Here is a 20,165-nt window from a genome sequence, read left to right on the forward strand (position 1 = left end):
TAAAGTGTGGCATTGCTTGAATTCAAATCTTCCTTTTTTTTTTTTGTCTGTGTGTCCATACATCCATTAAAATTATAAATCCTCTTGGACAATGACATGAGATTTTAAGCCAAGTGACACCTTTCCTCTCATAAGTTGCTTTTGGTCAAAGTGTTTTTTATCAACAGAAATGAAACTCCGACAACCCGTTAAGAACAGATTCTAATGTCAGCCAATGCAAGCTCATTGGCCTTTGTGAATACATCACCTGATCAGTGGAGACTAACACATCCAAGGGCTTCTGCCTCATTCATCAAGATGAACACTCTACTGCGTCGTGAGAAGGATCTTCAGAGGTTGAAAAGTATATTCTTTGACCACAACGGAATTAAATGAGAAATAAAGGGATTTGGAGCCCACCCCAGCCCCCCCCCCAAAATTTGGGAATTAAGCAGCACACTTCTAAACAACTTGTGATAAAGAAGAAGGCAAGAAAAGGGTTGACTGACATCACTCGTGTAGGGCTAGTTCTAGATTATGACTTTGGGAAGGTAGACTTTGGTGATGTGACCATAGTCTCTGATTCATAGTCTCTTCTCATCCCCCTCAGTTCTTTGATTTGTATCTACCCAATCATAGGATCACATGTACCAACAATGTCAGTACCCAAGAAAACTAGTGTCTTTTGGATAGGCTTTAATTTCTGTTTGTGCACAACATAATGTTTCTGCTTTTTCTTTCTTTCTTTTCTTTTTTTTTTTTTTTTTTTTTTTTTTTTTTGGTTTTTCGAGACAGGGCTTCTCTGTGTAGCTTTGCACCTTTCCTGGAACTTGCTTTAGAGACCAGGCTGGCCTCAAACTCACAGAGATCCACCTGGCTCTGCCTCCTGAGTGCTGGGATTACAGGCATGTGCCACCACCGCCCAGCTCTGCTTTTTCTTAAGGTACTGATAATTAAGTTTATAAATTTCTCTCAGTTTTGTTAGAGATACTCTATTTTTATAAAATAAAAAAAAAAAAAGATTTTGGCACTGGGGATATGGCTCAGAAGGTAAAATTACTAGAAACAAGCCTGACACCTAAATTTTATCCCCAGAACCCAGTTAAAAAGCCAGATGCCACAGCATCTGTCTGTAATCCCAGTGCCCTTAACAGCAAAATGGGAGGCAGGAGGACCAAGCACCCTGAAACTTGAGCCAGCTAACCTGAATATGCAGCACTGTAGCAGAAGCAGTCACTATCTCAAAGTGTAAGGTGAGAACCAACTCCCCAAAGTTCTCCTCTGATCTCCATTAGGCACGCGCGCGCATACACACACACACACACACACACACACACACACACACACACACACACACACACGCAGATGTGGGGACCTTTATGTGTATATCAGGGTTGCATACTACATGGTTTCAGCTCTGTGGCAGAGTGAAGGATAAAGATAATAGATAGTATATATACATATTTATTTATTTGTTTGTTTGTTTATTTATTTATTTTATGTCCCAACTGCAGTTTCCCCGCCCTCCTCTCCTCCCAGCCCCTCCTCCTACCTCCCCTCTGCCTCCTCCCCCATCCACTCCTCCTCGGTTTCTATTCAGAAAAGGGCAGGCCTTCCATGGAGATCAACAGAATGTGGTGTGTCACCACTAAGAGTAGGATCTCAAAGGTGAGCAAAAGAGTCTGAGACAGCCCCTGTCTTCACTATTAGGAGTCCCACAAGAAGACCAAGCTACACAACTGTCACATATATTCAGAGAGCCTGGGTTAGTCCCATGTAGGCTTCCTGGTTGTTTCAGGCTCTGTGAGCTCCTTTGAGCCCAGTTGATTCTGTGAGTATTCTTATTTATTTATTTGTTCGTTCGTTTTTCGAGACAGGGTTTCTCCGTGTAGCTTTGGTGCCTGTCCTGGATCTCACTCTGTAGATCAGGCTGGCCTCGAACTCACAGAGATTCACCTGGCTCTGCCTCCCGAGAGCTGGGATCAAAGGTGTGCACCACCACCGCCCAGCTGTGAGTTTTCTTATAAGTGAATACATACTATATTTGTCTTTCTGGGTCTGGGTTAGCTCACTCAGGATGAGCTTTTCTAGTTCCATCCATTTGCCTGCGAATTTCCTGGTGTCATTGTTTTTTAACAACTGAGTAATTCTCCATTGTGTATATGTACATTTTCTTTATCCATTTCAGTTGAGGGCATATAGGTTGTTTCCAAGTTCTGACTTTTATGAATAAAGCTGCTATGAACATAGGTGAGCAAGTGTCCTCATATGATACCACAAGGGATCATATGAGCAAGAGATATTGAGACCATGATTGGATAAAGTACAGAGACAACTAGCCAAACTAGTGGAAACGCATGAACTGTGGATCAATAGCTGAGGAACCCCCATGGTACTGGACCAGACCCTTTGGATAAGTGAGACAGTTGTTTAGCTTGAACTGTTTGGGGGCCCCCAGGCAGTGGGATCGGGACCTGTCCTTAGCGCATGAGCAGGCTTTTTAGAACCTAGTGACTACGCTGAGATACTTTGCTCAGCCTTGGTACAGGGAGGAGGGGATTGGACCTGCCTCAACTAAATGTACCAGGCTCTGCTGACTCCCCAGGGGAGACCTTGCCTTGGAGGAGGTGGGAATGGGGGGGTGGGCTGGGGGGAAGGCTGGGGAGGTGAGAGGAGGGAGGACAGGGGGATCCGTGGTTGATATGTAAAATGAATAGAAAATCTCTTAATAAAAAGAAAAGGAAAAAAAGAAAGCCTTTAGAAGAAAATGATGAGAGCACAGAAATTCAGGCTGAATGAAAGTTAAAATGACATCAATTGTGTAGGATGTGGCTAAAGCATGCAGTGACTAAGGATTTAACAACTACTGAAAGAAGCCAGAGTAGGTGTAGAGAAGGAAATAATAATACAAAATAATAAAACGAGCAAAGAGTCACATTGGTGTCTGAGTGGCCAGGGCAGGAAGATCTTCTGATTCAGAAATAGAGCTCACTCCCTTCATGCAGTAGGAAAAGCAGGGTGCCCACCCAGGTGAGTTTCTAGACAGCTGCACTAACTGACCACGGTGGCACTGCCAGGCCGAGATCACCGGTCCACAGGCCCCACCCCTACTTCGTTCAGTGTCGGCATGGAGTCACTCAGTGCTCATGGTGTGTGACTGACACCGATGTGCTGCCTTAAGCCTTTTCATGAGGGAAGTATGATAATGTGATCAGTAAGTAGCCTCCACTCCCAGCCCTGTCAGGGCTCCCCTAGAGTCTCCCTGGGACTGTGGGGCAATCATGGGGCTGTGCCCCAGGCTGGTCATCTCCTCTGCTCTCAGTACCTTATTCTTTCTTTCTTTCTTTCTTTCTTTCTTTCTTTCTTTCTTTCTTTCTTTCTTTCTTTCTTTCTCTCTTTCTCTCTTTCTTTCCTTTTTTTTTTTCTTTTTGGTTTTTCAAGACAGGGTTTCTCTGTGTAGCTTTGCACCTTTCCTGGAACTCACTTGGTAGCCCAGACTGGCCTCGAACTCACAGAGATCCGCCTGCCTCTGCCTCCCGAGTGCTGGGATTAAAGGCGTGCGCCACCACCGCCCGGCCCTATTCTTTCTTAAGCACAGGTTCCAAGGGCGAGACTCAAAAACAGTATGTCCTTTACTCTGTAGGTTCTGGGAACCTCACTGGCCTGTGGTCTTGTGGAGTCAGGAAATGACAGGGTAACCTCGTAGACACGTGTCATAGGAAGAGCAGTCACAGATGACAGCCAAGTCACCATTGGACTTCACATAGTGTGGCCAGCATGGCCCTCCCCTGCCCTGTTCTGGCTGCTTCTGGAAGGTGCTGTCAGGTCTGGCCTTGGGGGTCTTGGTACATGCTTTCCTTCCTGTCTAGGCTGCCTTCTAGGAGGTCATCCTCCTGCCTCCACAGTCCATGGACCTCGTCTATGTTATCGATGCTCTCAATCCCTCTGTGGTTAGAGGTACTCGCCTACATGCTCTGTATGCATCTGGCTTCTGTGTGTATCACCAGGCTCAGGTTGGTCTAGAGTTGCTGGGGAGGTGGCTGAGGACTAGAGAAAGAAGGGTGTTGGCCTTGTGGTGCTGTCTCTTTAAGGGTATCGACATCACAAGGCTGTGGAACCAGGCAGCGTGGAACTCCGTGGTCTTAGGTTGTTTCTGTGGGGTCCGTGGGCTCCATATTTCCATCTCCATGGGGCCACAGGCCCACATGTGAGCACTTTAGGACACGATGGCAGAGGGCAGTGAGCTGATGAACAGGCTCATGAGTGAGAACGCAGACCTGAAGAAGCAGGTGCGCCTCCTGAAGGAGAACCAGATGCTGAAGAGGCTGCTCAGTGAGAGTTGCCAGGACAGCTGTGGCCGAGGGAACCGGGACTTGCTCTTTCCCAAGGCCCCTACCTACCCTGAGGCCTGCTCCCCCGGGAATGGAGGTGAGGTGCAGGCCTTGCCTGGACAGAGCAGCTCCACCTATGAAGGGTTCAAGAAGCCTGCTAATGGGGCAACTTGCAACTTCTTAGGCCAAGTAGCCTGTTGTGTAGAATATCCTAGGGAAAGCCTTTCTCTAAGAGACTCAGTCCACACCTGAATGGTGGAGTGGGCATGTCAGCTGGTGGATATGCCAGTTGGTAATGTCTCAAAATACTGCCACCTGGATTAAGACAGGCAGGGTGTGATCACATGACTCTAGGCCTGCTGATGTCATTTCCATTTTGTTGGGCTTGGCTGGGCAGCTTTATCCTGCTCTGTGTTTTTCTTTCTCTGCTTTGAAGCAGCTGGTCTTGTCTTGTAGTGGGGCAAGTGTGCCTATTGATCGAGCTAAGCTGGGCCTCATCCATTCATTTGCCATGGGTTGAAAGAGTCACTTGATTGAACCTGCCTCCAGGAGGGAGATGCAGCTCCCACCCCAGAGGGAGATCCTGCTATCAATTCTTGGATGTGAGTGGGTGGCAAAGACTGTGGTACTACCATCTGTTCACCAAATAGTATCAGCTCAAACCTGTGGTTTTGGTTTTGGTGGTTTTTTTTGTTTTTGTTTTTGTTTTTGTTTTTGTTTTTGTTTTTGTTTTTTCAGAGAGAGGGGGAAAAAGCATGTGTGGGGCTGGTGATCAATTTTTGCAAAAAGTAGTTGGTTGTGTTTTTAAAGGTTTGGTAAAAAAAAAAAAAATTTCTCTTTTCAAACACAGTAGTGAGGTTTAGGGTGTGTTTGGCAGATGGGACCTGGGACTTTGGTTGGAATGGTGGGCAGTGGACAGAGGCCCCTCCCATCACTGATGCCTGAGAACTCTAGTGATCCAGTAGGCTCAGCTTCCTTAAGGAAGTGATTGCCATTTATACCACCTGGCCAGAATGGGAGGCTAGAGAGATGTTCCAACTCACCTAGTCCTTAAGGATACAAACAGCCTGATGGTAAACTGTGGAGATGGCCAGACTGTAGCCTACTCCTATGAGGTGTCTTGAGGTCAGCTATGAACGTGTCGAAAGGGAGATTTTGAGGACATATGTTTAGTCTAGTGACTTCTTAGAGTACACTTTGGATGTCTGACTCTGTCCTCTGAGCCCAGCCATTACTGAAAAGGCGTCTTGTAGCCCACTGGGGTCTGGTAGGCACAAAACCTAGAGGATTAGAGGAGTCCTTCACCACATCTCCATCACTGAGGCCCAAGAGGAACCTTGAAGAGGGAGCTTGGATATATAGGGGACCCTCATAGGGAGCTAGAGTTAGGGATGGAGACAGTGTTGCTGCCAAATGGCCAAGAAAACAGAACATTTGTTGGAGGGACTGTGCTCATGTAGCCGGGTCACATGTGACATCCTGCAGCAAATGTGTGAAATTTGTGACACCATGTGTTGTGGTGGCTGTAGAGATACGAGCCCCTGTGTCTCATTTTGCTGACTGCCATCTGAGACTGACAAACTTCATGCTACCTGATGGGGTCCCAAGGGTATTGAGAGGGGTCTAGTTTTGTACTTTCACATGTGGAACGCAGTTTCCCAGAACTGTGTGTTGAAGAGACCCTTTTCTAAGAATTTGTAGTTTTGTTTATTGACCCACTTTGGTTTTCTGCTTCTTACTGAGCCATATTTACATCAATTTCCAAGAGAAGCTCTCCTGTTAACATTTCTAGTGGTGGACAGCTGTACATAAGGCTTATTGGTGCTTTGAAGAGTGTCTGGTCTGTAAGACCCATGGGCAGACAGGAGGTGTAGCATCTTGCTGGCAAGTTGTTGTTTTAACTTTTTTTCTTAGAAAACAAACACTTTAGGGGCATAGCAGTTGGTTCCTGCGTGTGTACATTTTAAGATAAGGCTTTTGATAGGCTTTTAAAAACACCTTTTCAAGTACACTTGCTTGCTTGCTAAAAGAACAAGCCCTGGGTAGATAAGAACTTCCCAAGTCAAAGAACAGATTCCTGAGACCTGTGGAAGACAAGGGTAGTCAAAATGCACACCCCTGAGCTCACGAGTGACTGTAGACAGGTTCACTGAGAGCAAGGAGGCGCATCCAGAGAGGCTGACCACAGCTTTGCTATTTGTTTGTTTGTTTGTTTTTCAAGTACTGAGCTTTGAATCCAGAGCCTAGCCCAGCTAAGCAAATGCCCTACCACCGAGCCACCACCCTAACCACAGCTTTGCTTTTATGATGAAAAGGGATGAAAAGTCACTGGGCATGCATGTAAGCAAGGGAACAGAGGAACCAGGGGCTTCACAAGTGGCTGGATATGGATAAATGTGAAAAGTTTATGTTGCAGAAAGACTTACAGGATGATACCATTTGTGATGAGTTTAAAAAGCACGTTTTTAGGCATCACTCCAGTCAGTGTGGTTGTGAGCACATCAAAGCCCACATGCTTACTGTTGAGTTATTGGGACAGGGGCTCCCTCCGTCATCAGAAGTGCTAAGGAGGGACCAGAGCTCTGGGTCGGGAGTGATAGCTTTCATCCACATCTCTCTGTGCTTCCAAGCATGTCTGAGCACGTCCAGTCTGATTTATTGTTCTTTTCTTCTCCACCACAGGTCCAGATTTTGGAAGGTTTGCCAGTGTCCCTGATACAGCCTCTCAGCTACAAACATCTTCCCTAGAGGACCTGTTATGCTCACACGCCCCGCTCTCCAGTGAGGATGAGGCCTCCCCAGGCTGTGCATCCACCTCCCAGGTGCCTTTCAAGGCCTTCCTTAGTCCACCAGAACTACAAACACGACTTGTCGACCGGAAGCTGTCCCCACTCCTGGGTCCCTTGCAGGATCCCCTGGCTGACAAAACCCTGCTTGAGACCAGGGAAATGGTGCGGCCTAAGAAGGTGTGCTTCTCGGAGAGTAACCTGCCCACTGGGGATAGGAGCAGGCGGACCTATTACCTCAATGGTATGGTACACACAGGTGGCCCTGGGTGGGGAAACCCATGTTTAGGAGACTTGGTTGTAGCTAGCTTCGCCAGTGGTGAAGAGCAGGGAAGAGAACCAGGGAGGGCCAGGGTCCAAGGTTACATCTGTCCTGGCCTTTTGGAAATAATTGAGTCGCTTGTCTTCATATTTAGTTGCAAAATCTGTTCATGTGATTCTGGATATAAGTCCTTTTTGGGGTTTATGTTTCCTAGGTATCACCACCCAGTCTGCATGTTTTCCACTGTTTACTGTTTCATTGGGGAAGGGATGAAACAATTGTCATAGTCAAGTTGAACTTTCTGGGTTTTTTTTGTTTTTGTTTGTTTGTTTGTTTGTAGTTTGTACTTTCTGTGTCTGATTTAGGAAGTATTTGTTAATCCCAAGGTTATAGATTCTCTTTATTCTTTTGGATGTTTTATAATTCTAGCTTTAGGTTTTGGATTTAGGTCTCTCACTAGTTACAAGGTTTTGTTTGTTTGTTTGTTTTTGGTTTTTGTCTGTGGTATGAGGCTTGCATGTAGTAGCTACACCTAACACCAACACTTGAAAAGATGGCTCTTCCCCACGGAACTACCCCAGCATCTTATCAAAAACTGATCCTCATCCTGCATGCGAGTCTGTTTTTGTACTGTTATGTGGCTTAATACATCCATTTGTGCAGATCCCCTTAGACTAGATGTTTATGGCTTTGTGTAAAACCATTAATCAAGTTGTCTTGGCTGTTCTAGCTCCTTCATGTCTCTGTATTCACTTGAGAATCAGATTGGCCATTTTTACAAGAGAAAGTCTGATGCAATCTTGACTGGAATGATTTTGGATCCCTAGGCCAAATATATTGACTTTTTGACAAATGGCACCTTTGAGAAATTGACATATTTTAGTTTTTATTTCTTTATTTTAATAATTTTTAAAATTAAAATGTAATTGTATGATTTTCCCTTCCTCTTTCTTCTCTCCAACTCCTCCCACATACACCTTCTCTCAAATTCACGATGGCTTCTTTTGCTTTAGTTATTGCTACATGTGTGTATGTGTCTGTGTGTGTATGCCTAAATATATAAGCACAACCTGCTCATTCTGTATAATTTTACTTGTATCTATATGATTTCAGGGCTGGCCACTTGAATTTTTAAACGAACACTGTATATTTATATTTATTGAGGTATGTATATGCTATTTATTTATTTGTTTATTTTTGAGACAGAGTCTTTCTATGTAGCTCCACCTGTCCTGGACCTCACTATATATACCAGCTGACCTTATAGAGATCTACCTACCTCTGCATCCCAAGTGCTGGGATTTAGGGCATGCACCATCATGTTCTGGCCATAAATTTTATTAACAACATTTTATATTTCTTACACATGAAAATGTCCTTATATATTCCTCTATATAGTTACTATATACCTGTATATTGACCTCTGCAATAGTTAATTTATGTGTCATAGGTCAGCCTCTCTGGGCTAGGGCACCTAGTCATTTAGTCATCCATTATTCTGGGTATGCTAGTAAAGATTTTTTTTTATGAGATTAATATTTAAATTGGTAGACTGGAAAAAATGAATCTCCATCCTCAATGTGTGTAGTCTTTGAATAAATTGAAGGCCTGAAAACATCCCCCGAGAATTCTGCTTTCAGACCTGGATTGTAAATATCAGTTCTTTCTGGTCTCTATGACTCTAGTCTTTGGGCAGGAATTTTGTGTACATCATCAGTTCTTCTGGCTTTGCCATTTGCCAACTGAAGCTCTCAAGATCTGTGGGATTTTATAATCATTCAAATCCATTATAGTAGATCCCTACACACACACACACACACACACACACACACACACACACACGCACACGCACACACACATGCACACGCATATGCACACGCACACACACACAGTCCTGATGGTTCTATTGCTCTGGAGAACACTGATGAATACAGTTTGTGCCCTAAAAGCTTACCAAACTAGTAACTGTTTTGACAGATTCCTTCTGGTGTTTTGTTTTGTTTTGCTTTGTTTTTTTGCAGTACAGGACTGAACCCAGGGCCCCCAGCCTGCTAGGCAATCACCCTATTTACTGCTGAACTATATATCCCTGCCCAATTATGTCATTTGTGAAGGAAGACAAGCTCACTGTTTTATTTCTAACTTATGTCTTTAATTTCTTTTTCTTATCCTATTACACCGGCAAGGTCTCTAAACCAGTGTGGAGTGGGATTGATGACAGTGACATCTTTGTTCTTTTTCTAGTTAGGGGAAACTTTCATGTGTTAACTATGGAGTTTGACACCAGTTAAGGTTTTTGTAGATGCCTCTTGCCAGGCTGAAAAAAATTCCCTTTGGTTTCTAGTTTGCTGATTTATCACCAACAGAAGTTAAAATTTTGTTCAATACTTTTTAAACATCTATTGAGATGGATATTTTTGTGATATGTTAATAAGATATTTTAACTTTTCATCACTGTGATGAAACACTAGAAACAAGCTACTTAGAAAGTAAAGAGAGGTTTGTTTTGGCTCATGGTTTGGGAGACTCAAGTTTAAGAAGATCAAGTCATCTCCTGGACTTGTGATTCTGGCGAGGGAGGCACAGGCAAGAAGTAGAGAGAAGAGGTAGAGGGCTTAAGTCCCACTGGGCTATGTGAGGGCACACTCTCAGGGAGCTAAGTAAGGACCTACACCAGCTCCACTTCTTGAAGGGCCCATGGTGCTGCTACCCTGAAGCCAAACCTTTACATATGGACTTTTGGAGAATCCCATTCATATTGTAGCCTATGGTAAATCATACTAATTTTTTTAATATTAATCTAACCTTGCATTTCTAAGATAAATCTTACTTGATGATGATACATTTTACTTTTTCACCTAGTTGAATTCTGCTTGCTAAAATTTTTGTTCAGAATGTGTGCTATTCATGTGAGATGACATTCTTCAATTTTCTTGTAACGGTGTAAATTGTTGGTCCTAAGGAATGAGATAGACAGTGTGACAGTCTTCTTATTTAGTTGGAGGAATTTATGTCATGTTTGTCTTCTTTCTTTCTTTCTTTTTTTCCCCCTTGTTTTTTTCAAGACAAGGTTTCTCTGTGTAGTCCTGGCTGTCCTGGAACTCACTCTGTAGACCAGGCTGGCCTCGAACTCAGAGACCCACCTGCCTCTGCCTCTGGAGTACTGGGATTAAAGGCGTGTGCCACCACTGCCCAGCTCTTATTTATTTCTTATGTGTTTGTCAGAATTCACCACTGAAACCAACTTGGCTTTGAAATTTATTTGCAAGAATCTTAAAAAAAAGATTTGTTTAATTTTGTTTTATGCATGTTCATGTTTTGCCTGCATGTATCTGTGTGTACTACGTACATGTACAGTGCCCGTGCAGCCAGAAGAGGGAATACGATTCCCTGGATCTAGAGTTAAGGATCACAACCAAACCACCATGTGGGTGCTGGGAACTGAACCAAGTCCCTCTGCAGGAGGAACAAGTGTGAAGAACTGCTGTGCCACCTCTCCAAATGCCATTTTATTGAATAAGTATATTCTATAGGTATCTATTTTTGCATGAGATTTAGTAGCTTGTATTTTTTTTTGTGTGTGTAAAGCTACTCCTAATATTTTCTTATTATCTCCCTAAGTGTCATTAGAATGGTGCCTTTTCTAACTTTTGATCCTAGCTATTTTTGTATTTTATTCTTTCCTGATAACTTTACCTAGAAATACGTCAGTTGTATTGACTTTTTTCTTTGATGTACAGGCAGATCTTGGAAATTCTAGGTTGGTCTAGGAATGAGTCCCAGAACTTCTTGGGTGGAATGTTTCATCTGCTTAATTAATGCTTGGGGGCGGGGTGCAGAGGAGAGAGAGACCCAACAGGAGAAATGCAGGGGCTGGGAACATGGCTCCATTGATAAAGTGCCTGCTGTGTGAGAATGAAGTCCTGAGTTTGCATTTCGATCATCTATGTAAAGACTGAACACTATGGCATGTCTATATAACTGTAGCACTGGAAGTGGAGGCAGGCAAATCTCTGAAGCTTGCTGGCTGTCCATTTTAGCCAATTGGTGAGCTTCCCGTTAAGTGAGAGACCCTGCTTCAAAAATTAAGGAAGAGAGTGATAGAAGATGATACTGGTGTCCAACTCATCTGACCTCCACATGCATACACATATGTGAACAAGTATCTGCAGGTGCACATGCATACAAACAGAGAGAGAGAGAGAGAGAGAGAGAGAGAGAGAGAGAGAGAGAGAGAGAGATACAGAGAGAGGAGAGATATGCATTAATATGGAAGGGTATGTATGCACTCTGCCTCTCCATGTGCCCATCCACCCTATATATGCATGTTTGTATGTTTGCTTGTTTGAGACAGGTTTTCATTGGATAGTCTCAAATTCACATCAGTCCTCCTGCCTCTACTTCTTAAATGTTGACATTACATGGACCGCCTGACTGGGCCTGGGAACTTTTTTGTCTTGTCAGTTTTAATTCCTGGATTTAAAAAAATATGTTCTTGGACAATTTTATACATATATTAATGTATTCTGATAATATCTACATCTTTTTTTAACCCCTTCCCACTCCCTCTGGATCCTGTCTTTTCCCTAATATAGTCTCCTCTTACTTCTGTGTCTTTTCTTTGGATGACCCACTGAGTTTAGTGATGGTTGCTTGCATGAAGATGAGTAGGGTTAGTTACTGGAGCATGGGTAACTTACAAGTGGCTACACCACTGAAGAAAAGATAATTCCCCTTCTTCAGCTGCCAATAACTGTCAGCAGCTCCTTAGCTAGGACCCCTTCCCCATCCATTTTAGAACGTTGATGTTCTCAGTATTAGGCAGTCTTAGGCAAGCAGCAAGCTCAGCTGTTGTGAATTCTTGAGTGCATGGCCATGCCTTGTTCAGAAGACAGCATTTCATAATGCTCTTCCATCCTCTGGTTCATAGATTCTTCCCTCCCCTTCCTTGGCTATGTTCCCTGAGCTTTGGGGCTGGGGAGTGATAAAGATGTGCATTTTGGGTTGAACATGCAATGGTAACTTTTTCTCAGCACTTTGACCAGTTATGAGTCTCTTCATTAACCGCTGCCCACTGCAGAGAGAAGCTTCTCTGACCAACGTGGAAAGTAGCGCTAGTCCCTGGGTATAAACATAAACGTGTAGTGGGAAGTTTGACAGCACATCCACTTAGGGAAACAGCAATAGTAAGTTCCTTTCTGGGGCCAGGTTTACAGCACTGGGCATGAATTCCCACCTGTGGAGCAGGCCTCAAATCCAATCAGAAAGTGGTTGGTTACTCCTACAGAAATCATGCCACTATCGCATCAATGGACACATCCTGCTTGTCAGGTCAGGTCGGCAATGTAGCATTCCACTGCCAGGTAAGAGAGTTGGTGACTTTTGTCCCCCAGCCACCTGCATGTCACCTTCTAGCACTGTAAAAGCTAGCCAGCAGGGAGGAAGCTTCCAGCTCAGTTCCCAATTCCTGTTTTATTTGTTTTTAAACTTCTGCAACTGTACAAAGTGACCAAGAAACAAACACATTGAAAGGCATACAGCTTTAAATAACTAAAAACAGTTGCATTCGTGGATTAGAAGACTTAATATTGTTTAGTAGCCAATATCAATAATAACCAATAGATCATTGCAACTCATCAATTCTAGCTAGTTTCTTTATGAAAAGATAAGCAGAACCTTATATTTATATTGCAATAAAAGGGATCCAGGAAAGGTAAAACAACTTTTAAAAAAGTGAATAAAGTAGAGGATTCACACTTTCTAATTTAAAATTTACTAAAATGCTACAGTAATCAAGACTTACCATAAGGGTAGACATAGCTACCAATGGGAAAGAATGGTGAGCCCAGCTACAAGGTCATGCATTTCAAGTTTGATGTTATAACATTGCTAAGACATTCCAGTGGAGAAAGGACAGTCTTCAACACATGGGCATGTATATGCAAAATGTAAAGCTTGGCCGTACCTCACATCATATGCAAAAATAAGCTCAAAGCATATGAAAATACCTAAGAGATCTAAGAATTCCAAAACCCACAAAACTTAGACACAGGGTTCAGTCTTCTTTTCCTTAGATTTGACCATGGATTTTTAGGTATGCCCCCCAAAACTTATGCAACCATGAAAAATATATAAATTGAACTCTTTTTCTGAATGAAAACCTCTTGTGCTTTAAGGAACATCAAAAATTGAAAAGCCACTGTAGAAAATCTTAGTAAATAATGTATTGGTATGGGAATAGTTCTGGAATGTATAAGAACCCTTGCAGGATGAGGTGGCTCACTTTTATAATCCCAGGTCATAGGCTGGAGGATTGCCTTGAGTTCCAAGGTAGCCTGGGCTACATAGTGATTTCTAGGCCAGCCTGGGCTACAGACTAAGACCTTGTCTTGAAAAAAATCCCTAAAAAACAAAATAATGAAAACCCCTTGCATCCAATAGTAAGAAGCCAAACAATCAATCCAATTAAAAATGGACAAGGCTACAGGTGTGGTGGCACACTTCTGTACTGTTATCACTTAGGATGGTGGGTCTCACCCTTCCTAATGCTGTGGCCCTTTAATACAGTTCCTCATGTCATGGTAACTCCAACCATAAAATTACTTCGTTGCTATTTCATAACTTTAATTTTGCTACTGTTATGAATCATATTGTAAATATTTGATATGCAGGGTATCTGATATATGACCCTGTGAAAGGACAGTTCAATCCCAAAGGAGTTGTGACTCACAGATTGAGAACCACTGACTTAGGAAATGGAGACTTAAGAATCTCTAGCTTTAGCTCAGCTCGGACTGCACAGCAAGACTCTGTTTTTAAAAAATGAACAAAGGACTTGGGCTGATAATTCTTCAAAGAAGGTCTCTAACTGGCCAATATGCATCATTGGCCATGCTCACAAGGAGATCCGTGTTCTGTCCCCATCTGCTGTAACACAAATGGGCAACAATGGTATAAGATGGGGCGAGACGGGGGGAAGGTTCTTTGAGCACTGATGGAAATGCAAAATAGGGCCGACACCAAGGTCCTCAAAAGGTCATAAACCTTAAGACCCAGGAATCCCATTCCCAGGTATTTACCCAGAGAACTGGAACATCTGTTCACATAGACACTTTCACACAAGTGTCCATAGCAGCCTCAGTCACAATAGCCCAAAGGGAAACAACACAAACACCCATCAACTGAGAAGCAGGTAAATAAGATGTAGCTTATTTATATGATGGGATATTATCCAACCACCAAAAGGAATACAAAGCACTGGTGTGCTACAAGAATGGACCTTGAAAACATTATGCCAATGGACGATGTCGGACATGAAAAGATGCCCCCTGTGTAGTGCCATCTATGTGACACACCCGTCTTAGGTAAATCCCTAAGTCAGAGTGGTACTTGGAGGGACTGGAGAGGGAAAAGGGGTTAATAGTACAGGGTGCGTTTGCTTTGGGAGGTCATGTAAACTTCTGAAAGAGGGAGTGGTGATGGCTGTATGGCTCTGTATGTAGTAGTGACCACAGAATTGGCTGCTTTAAAGAGGCAAGGCTTATAGTGTGTGAATTACGTTCTGATAATGGATTTTTAATCTGCTGAGGAATCATGTGACCCAGCCTCGGTTGTACTGGATTCTGAGGTTCCCTCAAAGGATTCTCATGTGGATCAATCAGCTATTCCAGAGTTAAGAAATAAAAACAGGGTGTGTTGTTGGCCTGGCTCCTTGCCAGTCTGCCATGCTTGGAAGGAAGGACATTCCCTGTCATGAGTGTGAGTGTCACTCTCTCCCTCTGACTAGACCGAGCCAGGGTCACAGAGAATGGCAAAGTTCACTCTCTCTACTGCTCTATGCCCTCTGGCTGTTTTCATAACCAGAACAGGTTGGGGAGAGTATGTTCTGCAGGTACCATGAACCCAAAGTTGTTGACTCCTACTGCCTGGGAGTCTCTGCAGGAGGCCAGGCTTTGCGTCCTTGGTCTCTCTGCAGTGACAGTGTTTCACAGAGCACATGTAGGAAACGCATAGGGTATTTGATTTTGGGAGAGGCTGGTCTTGCAAGGGAGGTACTAGCTGAACCTACTTCCAAGTACCCTGCTATATAGGGCAGTGGGCAGGCTTGTCATCTCCCCTGTCCCCTATTCTGTGAGCCCAGGTTGGGATTCCTGTTTCCCTGTCTAGCTAAGCTTCTTTCTGGTTATTTGACTTAACCAGAGTAACTGGTATTTCACAGGGGTACATGCTTTTCAGCACAGTATTGTCCTGGTCAATGTGTATCACAGGCCCTGGCTTAGGGCCTGGTACCTGATTGATAACTGCTTGACCAAGGTCATAGGCAGAGCTAGCTCTGGGCCTGCCCCTTCATTCCAATAACAGCAGTTATTCTGGGTCTCAGGCTGATGTGGACATATCAACAATGCTCAAAGTCACAAGGCACCAGCAGCAGGGTCCAGGGCCCACTTCTCTGTGTGGTTATCAGTGTCTTGAGTATGGATGTTGAGGTACTGCAGTGAGCACAGGGCCTGGGCTTCCTCAGCCATGTATTCATGCACTGTTTCAGCTTTTGGGTCAGACCCCCAGGACCTCACCAAACTGACATCTTGTCAGGGTTCGTATCACAGGTCTTGTCTGGAAAGTGCCTCGGTGTGAGCATGCTGTCCTATGTCTTCTGTCAGGATGGATGTGTGCAGCTCAGGAGAGCAGCATATGGGAGGTGTGGTGGGATGTTTCCCTAGGTGACGTTACCTGTTCTGCTGTCTTGTGCTCTGTAATGTAGGGTTGAACTGAGAGCGATCACAGAGCTTACCCCCTCAGAGAGACAGGTCAACATGCGCCCTGTAGATAACTGGAGCATTTTCCACACCAACAACAGGTCTTTGCTCTCAAATTCAGAAGAGGTTCATTTTTTGAAGAGTATAAGGTTTTGAAAGGATGTTGGTATATACTGCATGTTTAATAATGATTTCTATGACACAGGCTGCTGTAGGCAGAGGGTTTATTTTTTTTTGTTTTTGTTTTTTTTTTGATTCAAGTGTCCCGAGAAGAGAACCTTCTGTCAGTACATTATCCTCTCCATAGACATGGGCAAGGTCGGGTTGATACTGAACTTTAGACATCAGCCAGTCTTTGAGTGCAGTGCTGTGGACCAGAAGGAGCTGGCCCTTTCCAGAGTCAGGCTGTGACGGTCTTGCAGTCCTCAGAGAAGGCTGAGTGGGTGGGGTGGCAGACTAGCCTCTGAGAACAACAGTAGAGAGCCCCACTCCACCTGGATAGACCTGGGTGCTATCCTCCCCAGGGACCTCACTGTCTCCTTTGCGTTCACCTGTCTTTTGGCATTTCCGACAGACAGAGAATGGAACAGTGTGCTCAGGTCCCAGGGAAAACATGCAGAGAGGAGAGAGAGAGAGAGAGAGAGAGAGAGAGAGAGAGAGAGCGAGAGCCCTCCCTCTCCAGCTCCAAACATCTTAGCTTTTTGTTTTGTTTTTCCAGACAGGGTTTCTCTGTGTAGCTTTGCGCCTTTTACTGGAACTCACTTGGTAGCTCAGGCTGGCCTCAAACTCACAGAGATCCGCCTGGCCCTACCTCCCAAGTGCTGGGATTAAAGGCGTGTGCCACCACCCGCCAGGCTACATCTTAGCTTTTTGAAGATTTTTATTTACTCTGGCCGTGGGGGAACAAAGGTACCTTGGTACTTTGAAATGGTCAGGATGGCACCTATCTCATCCAGAAATCCAGAGTTTTGCGGGTGCGGAGAAGGATGGTCGCATCGTCGGGGAGATCGCGTTCCAGCTTGACCGGCGTATCCTGGCCTATGTGTTTCCGGGGGTGACCCGCCTCTATGGCTTCACAGTATCCAACATCCCTGAGAAGATCAAGCAGGTACACCGTCTTTGTTGCCCCAGGTCAGGGCTGGTACTGGGAGTACATCCTAGTGCTGGCAAGTTCTTGAAGACCCCTGACTCCTCTTGGGTCCAAGTGAAGACCCTGAAGGGCTGGCTCATCCTTCTGCAGTGCTGAAAGGGGGCTAGGGTCTCCATTTCCCCGCTAAGCCTCCAAGTCTGCCCTGTCCCATCTACCTCCACTAGGGTCAGAGACTTTTCTGACCCAGTGCCTTGTCTCCCACTACTCTGCGTCCTCAGACATCTATCAAGTCCCTAGACGGCTCTGTGGATGAGAAGAAGCTGCGTGAGCTGACGCATCGCTATCTGACTTTGACAGCGCGCCTGGAGAAGCTGGGCTACAGCCGCGAAGTGCACCCGGTGTTTAGTGAGTTTCTCATCAACACCTACGGCATCCTGAAGCAGCGTCCAGACTTGCGGGCCAACCCGCTGCACAGCAGCCCAGCTGCGCTGCGCAAGCTAGTCATTGACATTGTGCCGCCCAAGTTCCTGGGTGACTCCCTGTTACTGCTGAACTGTCTGTGTGAACTCTCCAAGGAAGACAGCAAGCCACTATTCGCCTGGTGAGCCATTCGCCTCACCCTTCCTGCAATAAACGTGTTTGTTCCAAATCCGGGGACCACCCGCGTCCTCCCGCATGGAAAGCTGTCTGCCCAGCCACAGTGGGGAGAAGCCTCCTCCACGCCTGCGCTTGCCCTGGGCACCTAGCTACTCGGGCCGCTCACAGTGGCTGGGCACCTGTTGGCTTATTAAAAGCTTATTTATTTGTTTGCCTTATCTTTGGCTCTTTGAGGGCGTGGTGAGATGTCTTGGTCTCTGCTGGCCTGCAAGAGCTGTGGATCAGTGTTTATGAAGAGAACCCGGGACTGGGCTGATGCCAGGACCCTTCACTCAAGGACTGTGGCCCGCTGCCTTCCCTCAGAGGTAGCACAGCATCCTCGAAGGCCTCAGTTTCTCCCTTGAAAGGACCAGCAAGTCCTCTTCTAGTTTGGGTCTCCCCTCCCCTGCCCCCAAATGCAGAGCTGGAGGCGAAATGGTTGTGGAACCTGCAGAGCCTATCAGAATGGAAGGCTCTGCAATCCAAGTTAGGGACTTTGGTCTATGACATCAGTGTGTGTTAAGTCTGTGTTTGGCCTGTGTGACTGACCATGGACTGGACCCAGAATAAGCTCCGTGATACAGGAATTAAGAAAGGAACAGCAGTACAGGGAAAGAGCCACTGAGTGCTGATGGGGTTTAGTACTTGGGACCCAGGAGGCCTACGATGTTCTCGGACATTGGCCGGAGCAGCAAGGCAGCTGTGACTTCACATCAGTTCCCACCCCACAGGTACCCCCGTGTGCTCGTACACTGCCCTCTAGTCGGTAGATTCATCCCTGCAGCCAACAGATGGACCCTCGGTGAATCAGTGGGGCTAGGGCTAAGGATCCAGATACAAAGACCTGGAGTGGTGTGTCTCTTGGCAGGTTTGAGAGCAGAGGTGGTTCAGGCCGTGCAGGTAGCCACCCCCAGCTGGTCCCCGTGCTCGCCTCTGAGTTTTGAGGGTATGGCTTTTGTCTTGCTCACTAAATTGTTGGAGCCAGAATATTGAGTGACACCCTCAAGAGACCCCCACTCTGCTCGGTATGTGTGTTCAATTCTGAGATATCTGTCGATTGAAGGGAGTGCTGGGTCTTGGTGAGGGAAGAGGTCAAGCCTGATACCAGGGGAGGGTCTAGCCACCTGGAGTTGCCAAAGCCCTTGGCTCTGGCTCAGTGGTGGTGTCCTCAGCTTGCCCCTTTTGGAGTCAACCTTTAGGGTGATTAAAGCAAGGCAGTGAGCATGACCATATCCAAAAAAAAAAAAAAAAAACCTGCATGAGGAGCTGTCAGAGCACAGGTCTGTAGCCACATCTGTTGTCTTAGCCAGTTCGGCCCCAGCCACTTCTCCTTGAAGTCAGCAACTGGATGTTTCCCACAGCCTGAGGTAAGGAGTAAAGGTGAGTATACCGGGGCTTGTTTAATTTGATACAGCAGGCTGGCAGACATGGAGAGAGAGTTGTGTGTGCCGCTCACAATCCCAATAGGAAGTATATCCTGCTGCTGTGCCGGGCTAGATAGGGGATGGTCAGGATGCTTCCAAGGAATGAGGGCCTGTGGTGGCCTCTTTGAGAAGGAATGGATGAGGCAGGGTAGGTGAGTAGGAACAAGTATGGGGGTAGAGAGTTCAACTGCCATAGGCTAGGATAGAGGAGGGTGTCTGTACTGACCAGGTGCCTTGCCCTGTGGAGTTTGGAGGTCAGGGACCCTTGGCTTGGGGAGAGTTAAATGAAGAAGTGGGCTTTGAGTTGGTTGTTTTACACAACAAAGGCATATTTATACACCGGGAGTTTGCTAGCTCACAGTGGAAAGGTTGGTTTTTCCAAATAGTAAGGCACCCAAGATGTCGTGGTTTTATAAAAGAGTAAACATAGAAAATAAGAGCACGGACTCAAAAGTAGCCCTGGGGAGTGGGAGGAACGAGTGACGTGGACCCTGGGCTTCTGGATTGGAAGAACTGGGCTCTTGGACTTGACTCTGAGTGTTAGTCAACTTCCCATCACTGTGCTGAGACACCTGAGAAAATCACTTTAGTGAGGGGAGATTTATTTAGCTCACATTCCAGAGGTTTTGGGCCATGCTTGGCTGGCTCCATTGTTTCCAGGCCTATGATGGAGCAAAATATCAGGGCAGCGGGTGCATGGTGGAACAAAGCTGCTCATTTCGGTGTCTGGGAAGCAAAGAGATAACATGGGTATGAGACAAGTTGCACCCTTTTCGGGGGCAAACTCCCAGGAATCGACCTCTTCTAGCCAGGCCCCCGCCTCCTACAGTTTCTACCAGCTCCCAGTAGTCCATTCAATATGAACTCATCAATGACTGAATCCATCTAAGAGATCAGAGAC

The 20,165-nt window shown here is 45.4% G+C and overlaps 1 protein-coding gene across 2 annotated transcripts; it reads left to right on the top strand.

Moving 5' to 3' along the window:
* The first annotated feature begins 4,108 nt into the window (after nt 1-4,108).
* Nucleotides 4,109-18,018, top strand: Spatc1l (spermatogenesis and centriole associated 1 like). 2 transcript variants are annotated; one of them, XM_036167004.1, is made up of 4 exons: nt 4,109-4,407; nt 6,993-7,340; nt 17,071-17,222; nt 17,483-18,018. In XM_036167004.1, exons 1-4 carry the CDS (start codon nt 4,206-4,208, stop codon nt 17,807-17,809), a joined length of 1,029 nt encoding a protein of 342 aa, XP_036022897.1. In that variant the 5' UTR covers nt 4,109-4,205; the 3' UTR covers nt 17,810-18,018. The 2 variants fall into 2 exon arrangements, with proteins under 2 accessions (XP_036022897.1, XP_036022898.1); XM_036167005.1 differs by lacking the exon at nt 17,483-18,018 and having other exon boundaries at nt 4,206-4,407; nt 6,993-7,276; nt 17,071-17,214.
* The last annotated feature ends 2,147 nt before the right edge of the window (nt 18,019-20,165 follow it).

The sequence above is a fragment of the Onychomys torridus genome, chromosome 18 (genome assembly GCF_903995425.1).
Source record: "Onychomys torridus chromosome 18, mOncTor1.1, whole genome shotgun sequence".
Lineage (NCBI taxonomy): Eukaryota > Metazoa > Chordata > Mammalia > Rodentia > Cricetidae > Onychomys > Onychomys torridus.

Bases quoted from the DNA above. Each gene is read 5' to 3' on its own strand.
- Spatc1l (XM_036167004.1), top strand. From the start codon at position 4,206: ATGGCAGAGGGCAGTGAGCTGATGAACAGGCTCATGAGTGAGAACGCA. The intron at 7,341-17,070 runs GTATGGTACACA...TATCTCATCCAG, and splicing joins GCGGACCTATTACCTCAATG to AAATCCAGAGTTTTGCGGGT. The intron at 17,223-17,482 runs GTACACCGTCTT...CTGCGTCCTCAG, and splicing joins TCCCTGAGAAGATCAAGCAG to ACATCTATCAAGTCCCTAGA.